A 12,441-nucleotide genomic window follows, 5' to 3' on the forward strand; every position below is an offset into this window, starting at 1 on the left:
TATGGTTTCTATTGGTGTGGCTAGACAGTGCTGTGTAAAAATGACATACCTGGACTAACAGCATGACTGCAGGTTTTTGTAGATGTCGGCTTGCACAGCTGGCTTTCAGGAAAGCTTCCTTTCTATAATCCAGTGGGCAGTGACAGCAGAATAGTTTATCGTGTTCTGTCTAATGATAGCCATGTGTACCAAGGTGCTTGTGAGACTGATCTCTTTACCCTGTTCATCGAAGCCTAAGGGAACATTGGGGGCTGGCAGCTGGTTTCAGGGAAGGCCTGTATTTTTAGCTTAGTGTGTCCATATTTATACTGCTAGCAAACTTCTATTTTTGTGCTCTTCCCTGTCTTTTCCTTTTTTCCTTTTTTCTTTTTTTTCTTTCTTTTTTTTTTTTTTTATGGCTCGACTGTTTTGACCTGCATGGTACTGCTGCTTGTTCTCCTTGGCTTGCAGCTGAGAACCTTTTTCAAGAGCTCTTCTGTGGCAGTGTAGATGGTCCCAAACGCTGCCTCACAGTATTCTGCAATGGGGCAATGGATTTTATTCCCCCCCTCCCCCCTTTAGATGTGTTTATCTGTTGTCCAAGCTTGAACTGCATTTTTCTCTTTGAGCAATTATTCCAGCTTGTTCAATTTTGAAAGGTGATTTTTAGTGAACAGCGTATTTTTCAAAAAAACATTTCATCTGATATTGGAAATGGCACTCACTCTGAACAACTTGTAATTGGAGTCAGACAAAATAAAAAAGAAACAGTTAGGCTCACTCTCTTTAAGCTGACTGTAACTGGTGTTGGAGGCTGTGTTTTATTTGTTGCTCCAAGAGCAATGGGCTAAGTGGCTGATTTGAGTCTAGTTTAGATTTAGATCGTTACTGGATTATGCCAACTCTGGCTTCAGGAAATAGTTCATAGCTCTTACGGGAGAGAATTGAGAAGCTGGTTTGGCAGAGGTTAAGTTTGACAGGGCGGGGTGTGTTGCTGTATTGCATTTACAGCTCTGACCAGGAGTGCCAGGGAGCTGGTTAAGTGTGATAATGTGGGGCATGCAAACAAACTCAGGGAATAGCAAAGTTAATTGCAGTGTGCAGGCTATGTGGTGTGTACGTGGACGTTGCTACAGATTTACTCAGTGTAAACCTCACTGATGCTGTGTGTGTTCATTCCTTGGATATCGCTTGCATGGACATATATAAAATGATGGTGGATAAAGTGAATATAAAAATGCAGTGAAGGAATTGGATACTGCTGTGGGATTGTTTGTTTTAATGGCTTGTTGAGCTCCTCAGTTTTTAGAAATACACCTGCATTCTCTCTGCTGTCTTTTCAGATTTTGATGTGCCCAGAACATGAAATGGAGAGGGTAAACATGTACTGTGAAATTTGCAGAAGGCCTGTTTGTCATCTTTGTAAACTGGGTGGATCTCATGCAAACCATAGAGTAACAACTATGAGCACTGCCTACAAAACCCTTAAGGTAAAAGTAAATATTGTTTGACCTGGCCTTAAGAAGGGGAAGAGTACTGAGCTTCTGGTGTAAGGACAAACTCTCTCTGGCAGAAAGCGAGGACACTGAACTAGTCATGAGGTGTGCTCTTGTGCAACATCTGTTAATATGTGTATTAGTGCGACTTAGTGTGTGTCTGACAAATCAAACTATGTATTCCTTGACACTTGAACCATAACTCCTTTAGAGTGCTTCTACTTTATTTTAGCCAACTGTACTGCAGTATTGACGAAGGCAAAAGGCTTAAGCAGTTAATACTTTGCAGTCTAGTTCTCACCACTGAAGGTTCAGACAAGTATCCTTGTGGCTTGGATGAACTGACACCTTAAGACCACTCCAGATAAATTTGGATCTGAAATAACTTTGGGGACCTTGTATGTTATGTATCTGTTAATTCTCTAAGCGTATTAGAATAGGGAAGACTTGCAGGCATTGCTTTGTTATTAGCGAATGATTGCTGCTACTTCCTCTTCTTCCTTTTTTTTTCCTCTCTTCTTCCCCACCAAAAAAACAAAAAAACAAACAAAAAAACCCCAACCCTGCTTGCCTTGTGCTCCTTGGCCTCCTCACCTGTTGTTTGCAAGGCTATTCCTGTATGGTTGCTGACCCTTTTGCAAATAGGGAAGTGCAGAAACACTCAGAAAGTTAGTGTTCCAAACCACTCCTTTTTCTACTAAATCTTATTGCAAAGGAGTTAATAATAACTGAGGAGGCTTTTTGCTAAGTTTCAGTAATGCCCGCGAGCCTCATGTTGCTCGGTCTAAGAGAGGATGGCTCCTGTGGCTGGGGAAGGGTGGGTCAAGTTAGGCTGTTGCATGTTGGCGTTAGAAGCCTCTGCTCCTAGCCCTGCTCAGAACGGTGGGTGGCCTGATTGCTGGGCACGCTCGTTGTCGATCACTGAACAACAGGTCTCCGCAGCGTTGGCTTTCATAACTGGTAGTGGGTTTTCAGCCTCATAACTAGACAAACTGAGGGCCAGCCGGACGACTTACCTGCGCTGGTTTGAGTGGGATATCTGTGTTCTGCCAGCTTGCTATTGTATTTTAACAGGAGAAGCTTTCAAAAGATATAGAATACCTCATCAGTAAGGAGAGCCAGGTAAAAAGTCAAATCTCTCAGCTGGGTCTCCTGATGAAGGAAACAGAGGTAAGCATGACCTGCTAATTGCTTGGGGATGGTCCTTGAAGGCACACAACAGGGACTTGCACTGTTCTCAGTAAAGCCTTTCAAATCCTTTTTTTTTTTTTAATTTTTTCTTTTCTTTTCTTCCAGTTAGCCAATAAAACAGTTTCTGTAATTTGTGTTAGCATTGAATCACACTTGTCTACTGTAAGGCATAATTCTAATGGTGAGGCAAATTTGGACAACATAAGCAATCTGCCCAGAATGGAAGTTTTGGATGGTACTGTAAATGTAATTGGTTAAGGTATCAGATGAGCCTTATTTCAGAGAAGTGGATTAGAGTTAAAGCTCTGGGTATTAATGTCACTGCTCAATTTATACCCTCTGTTTAATTTGAGAGGCTGTTGCAATAAAGTTAGTTAAGCACAAAAACTACGTGTAGAGAACCCAGAGTGGAGAAGCATACTTGCACACAAGCTGAAAAATTTGTATGGAAATGGCAGGAGCTCCTAGCCCTGTCCATATCTTGATACAGACCATACCTGTGCTTTGTAGTTCCTTATCCAGCATAGTCAGAGATGGGCCTGCTGTTCTGAGGGCATATGTGGGAAAATGGATTTGACTCCTGATTCAGGACAATTGGGGAAACTGGAAGAACACCTGGCTCTTGGGCATGAAGACTTCAGAGGCTGACTTGCTTTTATAGTGCTTTCATATGAGCTGTTTAGACAGAGAAATGTCCTGCATAATTCAAGAAGTAATCAGAGGAATATTTTCCTAATCTTCATTTGCTGTGTTCAAATAGTAAATGCTTTCTAGCTTGGGTGTAGTGTTGCTCATATGAGCTTTATTGTGTTGTTAAATACTGAAAATACTAGTCTTGTCTGCCAAACAGATGACTAGAGTGCTATGATGTTTTGAAAAACCTTCAATATGCTGCTGTACTCATGCCACAGTGCTGTGGAATCTCTCTCAAATGTATTTTGTTCCCTCCTAGTGCAATGGTGAGAGAGCTAAAGAAGAAGCATCTCAGAATTTTGAGAAACTATTTGATGTTCTGCAAGAGAAGAGATCAGTAGCTCTCAGGGCAATAGAAGCATCTAAGAATTTAAGGCTGGAGAAACTACAAACCCAAATAGAAGAATATCAAGGTCTTCTGGAAAATAACGGCCTTGTAGGATATGCTCAAGAAGTGCTCAAAGAAACTGATCAGTCTTGTTTTGTCCAAACAGCAAAACAACTTCATGTCAGGTATTTTAAATATCTTCCGTTTTAGGTACAGGATGTCTGTTCAAGCGTACTCTTCTGGTGTCTGATACCAAAGTTCTCAATGCAGTATCCTGTATTTGCAGAGGTTCACAGGTGGTCCAGGTGGTGTTTGGTAGAAATTACTATGTTCCAGTGCATGCTAAGAAATGGCACACACGAGATTCTCTCCTACGACATCTAGCCTCGCTTAGCAGAACTGCAATATAAGGGTAGTCCATTCAGCTCATTGGTGCCTGTCTTTGCTCAGAGATTGTATCGGGAATTTGCAAGTTAATCTAATAGTTCTGTTCTGGCTTTGAACTCTTTGATCTTAATAGTTGTTCTCCATTAGCACTTCACAACTATTTTGTTCTTTGAACGTAATTCCCCAAATAGTTCAGATGTTCTGCCGTCTGAACTACTATGTGTTCATTATCTTTACATCAATATACAAAAGGCATTTAAATTTTGCAGTTAAGTTCTGTCTGGCGAGACAAATTCCTGGGAGACTTCAGTAATTACATGAAAATAAAAATGTTAGTTCTTGTTTTAAAAGAAAAGTCTTATTTTAAGAAATGCATACATATGAATTCCCTCTTCTCTCTTCCCTCAACCTTGTGCTTTCAGAATCCAGAAGGCTACTGAATCTCTAAAGAGCTTCAGGCCAGCAGCTGAAACTTCTTTTCAAGACTTTGTGGTGGACGTAGCGAAGCAAGAAGAGGTCCTTGGTGACTTGTCCTTCTATTCCAGTGGTAAGTTGCAAGAGCAGCAGGTTTTTCTTGATCTATGGCCTTTAAGGCTCTCTCTACAGAGAAACAAGATTTAGACAGGGCTGCAGTTAAATAACTCTGTCATGCACCTTTTGGCTTCCGTTGTTCCCTCTTTCTCCATGATAGACAAAGCATTACCTATCGGCAATGCTAGCTTCAGCTTTGATAAACCTGCTAAGATGCTATCATCTTCCGTACCAGTTTATGTTGCCTTCTAAAATACTGTAATTAAGTAAGACCTACCTCGTCTTGCTAGAAGCTTGTCTTTGAATGAAGAAAAGGATTGGGTTTTGTATGGTTTTTGGCTTGTCAGCAAAAATAAATAATAATGGAGAACTGTCAAAGTAAGCACAGAAAATAAGAGATTTATTTCAGCGCGTGAACAGAACCATCCTCACCTGCACTCTTTCACTGTGTTGAGTCAGATTTTCTTCTTCACTGCACTATAACCACTGTACAAAGGGCTTATATAGTTAATTTTAAAACAACATAAATCTAAATTTTAATGGTTTTTTTCTCCTTAATCTCTGGCGTTCCAGGTCTAGGTGTACCAGAAATCAATGAAGAAAAAAGCAAAATGTACAACAAGGCTGTGATCAGTTGGGAATGTCCTGGGAAAGCAGATTCAGCTGATATCTATGTCCTTGAGTATCGGAAGCTTAATAAAGACGAGGAGAGTGTGACGTGGCAGGAGATCGAAGTTTGCAGCAAGAGCAAAGTAATATCTGATCTTGATAACAACAGTAGCTATGCCTTTAGAGTTCGAGGATATAAAGGGTCCATCTGCAGCCCTTGGAGCAGAGAAGTTATCTTGCATACACCTCCAGCTCCAGGTACTATTTTATTTATATCCAGAAGGTGCTGAATTTATATCTGTAGATGTTAAGAGAAGCTGTAGGCAATTTCTAGAAGCTCTCAGACTTCTATTTTACCGTTTTCCAGTTGCATAAATGTATAGAAGCTTTGTTAACAAACACATTATTTAGCATATGGAGACTATGTTAGCTTGTGTGACATTCCTGGTAGCTTTTATAAGTGAGAATTTCAAATGCCAGTGCGTGCTAAAATGTAGTTTATAAGCACAGAACACCAGGTTGTTAACTAATGGTCAATTTTTGGGATACTATTTTTCAGTTTTTAGTTTTCTTTTTGATGACAAATGTGGGTACAACAGCGAACATCTCCTGCTGAACCCAAGAAGGAGCTCTGTGGAAAGCAGGGCTGGATTTCCTCTGCTGCTAGGAGCTGAACGCATACAGGTTGGATGTTACACAACCCTGGATTACATCATTGGCGACACTGGGATTGCCAAAGGAAAGCATTTCTGGGCTTTTCATGTGGAAGCCCATTCATACCTGGTGAAAGTGGGAGTTGCTTCTAGCGCCAAGATACAGGAATGGCTTCATAATCCCCGTGATGTGACCAGCCCAAGGTAAATTGTGGATTCTTGCATAATATATGTTCTATATAATACATGTTCTTATATAATACATGCTCTATATAAGTAGATGGCTTTTTGAAAAATAAATTAAGCGGAAGTCCGGTCTAAATCAGTAAACAACATGAACCCTAATCAGTGGAAAGTAGTTTGAAGGATCTGGTGTATGCAAAGTTGTTTTTATTTTGGGTTGGGGTGGAGGGTTGTTTTTGTTTTGTTTTGTTTTTCCAAATGTTAATAGAAAGGTGCGCTTTTAATTATCCATAGTCTTATTTTCTTTCTTTTGGGGGAAAGAAGTCATGTTCCTATATATGTCAAGATACGTAAATGAAAGCAAGAAAGAAAAAAATCCTTTAGTTGCAAGATTGAAGCAATGTTTAATAATCAATAGGTGGACTCTGCTTTAATTCCCTGAGCTTGCTACGTTTGCCTGCCATTCGGGGGTACAGTGTTCACTGTGTATCTTTTTGGTAGCTTTCTTCACAGTGGATTCCAAGTCACTGACTTATCCCGGCTATCTTCTTGGATACTGTACTGGGATGATACTAGGCACAAGCCAAAGTACAATGGGCAAACCAGCAAAAACACTTCCAGCTCTCAATTACAATTATAGTAATCTTGGATGTGTCTAGGAACTGTGGGCTGAGGGGGTATTCCCTGGGGACTTGAAATTTTTCAGGAATCTAACGTGTATTGGCTTCTTCCTATATAACGTACTAAAACTGTAAAAATGCCAATGTTTTGAGTTGCTTGAGGTCAGACAGAGCCTTTTTGCAAAGTGAGAAATTAAATCCTGTTTCCTTATCCCTTTTTCCTTATTCACACAAATATCTGGAAACCTTTAGCTGAGACACAGCCAACAAAAAAAGCCACCTAGGAATTGTACACGCAGAAGAATGATGGCTTGTATGCTTCTGTGATCTGTCTTCATCTGGTAGAAAAGTAGGGAAAACTTTGCAGACTGAACAGATCTGGCTACAAACTTCCCCCAGTCACCAACTAGGAACCAGGAGTTCAGGGAGACCTCCCCAAAGAGTCCAAATTATTATTATTTTTTTAAAGCTAGAACATAACATGCTGTGTTGTGTATTTAAAAGACAATATAATACAGCAGTGACATGGAAAACTCGTAGTGCAACAGTAATGTTAAATGTATTTACTTGTGTTGTTTAACATCATGTAAATATGTTCAAGTTGAACATATCCTGCCTGTAGTGATTAGTCATATTTGCTAAGCTACTACTCATGTTAACTTATTTCCTGTAACTTTAAGTTCATTACAGATCATCTTTCACAAGTCTGTTTAGATAAAGCTGCAAGTTGAGCACCTTAGTAAAACTTTCTCCAGTTGCATCCTCATTAGTGTTCACCTTCATTAACTGTGTTTGAAGTGGCCTAAGTGAGTGTTCCCCAACTACTAATGCATCTTTCCTTCTGACTTAGGTATATTCTTATGCACAAGGTTTTGTGGGTGCTTGTGTAGTGTTACCTGTCTTACAAAAATATTTTCTCATTTAAATTGCAGATAACACTTCAGTTTGACAAAAGCAAACTTTTTTTTTCTATTCTAGATACGAACAAGACAGTGGTCATGACAGTGGGAGTGAAGATACCTGCTTTGAATCATCACAGCCTTTTACACTGGTCACTTTAGGCATGAGAAGTTTCTTTATCCCCAAGGCACCTGCTGCCCCAAAAGATTCAGCGAGCAGAATTCTTCCCATGCCATCGTGTATCGGGGTCTGCCTTGACTATGACAAAGGCAAGGTTGGCTTCTATGATGCAGATCATATGAAATGCCTTTATGAGCGCCAGGTGGACTGCTCTGGTATAATGTATCCGGCATTTGCTTTAATGGGTGGCTCAGGAATTCATCTTGAGGAAGCCATCGCAGCAAACTACTTGGAGTACCAAGATGACATATAATACAGTGATCTCTTCCCATTGCTGTTTTGAGATGGAAAATGAGAAGTGTTCTGCCTTAGCGTTCAGTCCTAATTAATTACATCATATTTAAGTGCTGCACAAAAGCGTTTGGGTCATGTTTTTTTTAAACAAATGGCCCAGTCGCTTCTACAAGTGGGAAACGTTCTTCCAGCAGCTCTCCTGCCTTTCTTGTGATCTGTGCGATGCTGTTCTCCGCAGACTTTCTTCCCAGGGGGAGGCGGTTGGGAAGAAGTTTGATTAGCAACCAAAATTTCTCCTCGGGGTGGAAATCTGCCTTTTAAGTAATTTAAATCCTTACATAGTTGGTTTTGCATTAATGGAGTCAAAGCTGCCAGTGTGTGATTGCCATTATCCTTTAAGAAATCTGCCTGAATGCATTTGAGTGGTCAAATGCTTTCTGACTAATCCATGAGCACCACTAGGGTGGGCCTTTTAGTACTAAATAACACTTGCACAAATACAAAGCAGTGAGAAATCAAAACTGCAGCTGAACGTTTAGGTTGTATTTGGAAGGAGAAGGGTAAACTAAAAACTGATCGTATTTCATGTATCTTTAATGTGACTATAAGCTAAAACTCTAATTCTGACACCTGGTGTATAGTTGGTGGCATAATGGTAATTTTTTTTGCTCTTCCAGGTTTTTAGTATAGGCTACATAAAATAAAGAAAGTGCAATTTGACCTTAAACATCAGACTTCTAAGTGTGAAGTCTGAATTATTTGCATGTATGAGTAATAGTACCTGGTATGTGGGCAAAAGCAAATGAGTTGTTGACACAAGTAATGAAATGCGAACTTTTAAATTCAGGTATTTCTCTTAATACATGTTTTATAAGTTAACTTTGTACCTAATAAAGGCTTGTTTTTAGTAAGAATGTTAAAAATGCACTGATTAAGTTTTGAGACCCAAATTTTGCCTTAAAGGGTGTCTCTGTTCAAATTTCTGTTCCTCTCATGTTAAAAACTGTATTGGGTAGTAGTGTTTGCATCTGTCTGGAAGGAATCTGTGTAAAAATCCATTTGAGTACTTGCACTGTTAGCTTGCATCGTGAAAAATATGGATCTAAAGTGAAGGATGTTTCTAACACATACTCGGTGCTTTCTGATTTTGGGGTATAGTAGCCTATCTTGATGAATGTGTGTGAAGTATGCTCACTAAGTACATGTATACAGTTGTGGAAATGGGACCTGAAAATCAGTATACGCTTAAATGAATGTAGGTCATAATGCAAAACCTGAGCTACGCTTTGCTGTGTGGACTGTCATGCTGATCAGATCTAGAGTCTGCCTCTCCCAGTGTCCTCTCTCCTAAGCCTCCATCCAGCGGCCACTGTTGGAAGATAAGAAAGGGGCGATGTGGAGGGGTTGTTCTCCTGCCACACACTCCCAGCCTCTGGTGACTGGCAGGAAAGTCACCTGCACCAAGGTGAGTGCGATAGCCCTGTGGGGGCTAGGTAGGCTCAGCAAAGGCAACCTCTTGTGTGTGTCTTACCATTAATGCTCTTGCCTTACTAACACTGTGGGGCATTAAGCTCCACAGCTTAATCATGTGATTGTGTAAGAAATACTTTGATAGATTTAGGCAGCAGTTTGAAAACAGGGGGTATTTCTTGGGACTTATCCTGCAGGGGAAATGGCAAATCGTTTGTCACTAGTCATCCTTTAGGTTATTTCTCTGTGTAGCAGATGTTTATCATAGTCTTTCCTTCTCATCACACCCTCCCCATCTTTGTATTTTCCATATCCATATTTCCTATCTACCTAGTTGCTCATGACATGGAAGCTGCTCTGTGCTTGTGAGCATCCTGTTGCCCCTCTTTGTCTTTTCTCACCTTTCAAGGCCGAGTAGAGCAGCACTCCATACAGACACTCTGCTGCTGTGAAGGCTCACAAGGTTCTGGGTTTTGTTTTTTACCATGGTTGTAAAATTGTATTTGCCTTTTTGGTTCATAGTAAATACCAGGCTGGTGTTTTCTGAGATTCTTTTGCAATGTTTTCTGCATGATCCTAATGATGAGTTCTAAACAAGCTATGCACATGCAGGGTTTCCCCACTCTGTGTGTTATTTTGTATTTATTAATGTTGAATTTCATCTGCCAGTTTGTCTAGTGACTTAGTCCTGATGACCTCCTGCAGCTCTTCACAATAATTTCTAGACTGGATTGTTCCTGAGTAATTTTGTAGGTAACAGAAGTATCTTTTTTGTTTGCTTCCTTTCCTAGATCACTGAGGAGTACCTTGAATAACTTAAATTGTAGTGAGACCCAGCAGATCTCCTTCCATTGTTAAAATTTATTGTTCCTTCCATTTTTGTTTTCTGTTCAATGAACTATTGAAAACGTCTAAATTCTAGTACACTGTATTGATTAGATCACTCATTCTTTTGTGTGTGAGCTCAGTAAAGTCAAACAGATCCAAGAGACAGGATTCTCTCTTTAGTAGCTGTGTCTTTTCCCATCACCATTTGTCCATTTATCTACCAAATCTAGTATAAGCTTAAAGCTATAGATTTTGGAGGGCTTGACTTTCTGGTCCGTTGTTCCCAGATCAAATCTTTTTCTACAAATGAGTATCACATATGTCACTTTTGATTCCTCTGTTTCAGTAACTGGTCTAAATGGCACATTTTATGTCATGGTTAGCATTCCACACTTCTGCATTGGGATTCTTTGGAAACATCTGGATCAATATCGCTAGGATGTAGCAGTTCATAACTGTTTATTTTAAAGAAATCTTTATAAACTGAACACTTTGTCTTAAATACCGAGAGTCCCTCAGACTCATTCCTTATTTAAAAAAAAATTAAATTGTCCCAGTTTGAGAATAGAGGTAAGGGATGAAGAATTCTTTTTTTTTTTCCCACTCTGGCCTTATCTTACATTCATTTAAGATGTGCTCAGCTATGCAATTACTTACTCTACTGGACAGAGACTGATGCTACTTTATAAACTCTTCCTTTGACAAGAACATTTATCTACGTTTTTATATGTCTGTTTGTATTTATCTCAGTTTAAAAATTGATTTGGCATTTGGTGTTACTTGAATACTTTGGACACATTCATTACAGTACTATATGGTGCTTACTCCCACTTATTAAATAGAAAACATACTGTTAGAGGCAAAGGATTTTTTCACTACAATGAAAAAGTGTCATCTCTTTGAAATGCAGTTCAGTGGTACTTGCGTATCCAGATGCTTTTTTTTTTCCGAAACAAGTTTCTTCCTACAAAACAGCACTTTACAATGTAGACTAAGCTAAGAATGGTGTGGTATTTGTGTGGATCCTTGTGCAATATAGCTGTTTGGTGACTACTGTGTGATCTGCAAAGCTCCATGCAGGTGTGAATCGTGTAGACCCTTTTTCTTAAATATCTAAAGCTTTAACAAGAAGGCCTCGTTTAAAAATATTCTGAAATGTAAATGTGATGTCACTTTTTTTTTTAATAAAAGCTGAAAATCCAGTAGCTTGCTCATTCACATTATTGCACTCCTGTTGAAATGATATTTCTTACAGTAGATGAGAACGGGTGGTCTGGGGGGAGATAGCACTGTTCTTCCTTGCAAAAGGCTTGGCTCTCAAGTCTGCCCATGCACCCACTGAGGGGTGCTCCAGGTAAGTACCTCTAGTTTTTCACTGGATAAGGAGTCTAGTTTGGGCTAGTTGCCACAGCAGGTGTTTACTTAAGATGCTAGTATTAGGAACCTGGCTGCCCAAGGCTCCCTCTCCAGTCAGGGGAGGGAAATGTATATCTAGAAGGAACTTGGCTCTTGGGCATTTTCAGGGGAGCCTACCCGTTCCTTCCTTATGAAGGAAACAGGTAATGCTTACCTCAGCCCAGTGCCTGAAGGTAGGTCAGGTGGACCCAGACCCTTGTCTGACTTGAACTGTAATTGTGAAAGCTGGTGCCAGGGCTTGTATCTGCGTCTCTGAAGTCAGGGCTGACACTTGGGGTGGTTACTGCTTCTAAGTGCCAGCTCCTGGTGGGTTCTTCCTTTCAGGTCTGTTGCATTGGGTACCTAGGAGCGCTGGAGACTGTATTCACAAGTGTCCTGTGAGCAGTGCTAATGTGATTAAGACAGCTGCAAAGCTGTACCTCAGTCAGAAAGAAAATAAATAAATATACACATAACTTCTTTATGAGGGAACAGCTGACACCTCTTGGAGGTAGGAGTATCAAAACTAAATACAGTGTTTGCTAAATTTCCTCAACTTTCTGACTTAAGCTCAAGCCTCAAGTATGTTGTTCAAACCTATAAATGAAAGGTTTGTTTATTGCTTGTGTGAAACCAGCTCTATAAAGACAGAAGAGTGTCTGAGGAAGCACTTGGAAAAAAAATTCAGGGTGAAGAATATCCTTTGAGCCACATCAGCAAACGAATGCTGTTTTCTGGCACTCCCTGAAATGTGTGCCATGAGG

General features: G+C 40.0%; 1 protein-coding gene across 3 annotated transcripts in view; it reads left to right on the forward strand.

The window, feature by feature from the left end:
• The window catches only part of TRIM36 (tripartite motif containing 36), a 33,816-nt gene extending 22,332 nt beyond the window's left edge, over positions 1-11,484 (forward strand). For all 3 annotated transcript variants that reach the window (XM_064502795.1, XM_064502796.1, XM_064502797.1), the window contains exons 4-10: positions 1,323-1,469; positions 2,550-2,645; positions 3,619-3,872; positions 4,497-4,621; positions 5,179-5,472; positions 5,774-6,071; positions 7,649-11,484. In XM_064502795.1, coding sequence (XP_064358865.1) covers positions 1,323-1,469; positions 2,550-2,645; positions 3,619-3,872; positions 4,497-4,621; positions 5,179-5,472; positions 5,774-6,071; positions 7,649-8,003 — 1,569 coding nt within the window. In that variant the 3' untranslated portion in view covers positions 8,004-11,484. The remainder of the gene's footprint in view (positions 1-1,322; positions 1,470-2,549; positions 2,646-3,618; positions 3,873-4,496; positions 4,622-5,178; positions 5,473-5,773; positions 6,072-7,648) is intronic.
• The last annotated feature ends 957 nt before the right edge of the window (positions 11,485-12,441 follow it).

The sequence above is a fragment of the Dromaius novaehollandiae genome, chromosome Z (assembly GCF_036370855.1).
Source record: "Dromaius novaehollandiae isolate bDroNov1 chromosome Z, bDroNov1.hap1, whole genome shotgun sequence".
Taxonomy (NCBI): domain Eukaryota; kingdom Metazoa; phylum Chordata; class Aves; order Casuariiformes; family Dromaiidae; genus Dromaius; species Dromaius novaehollandiae.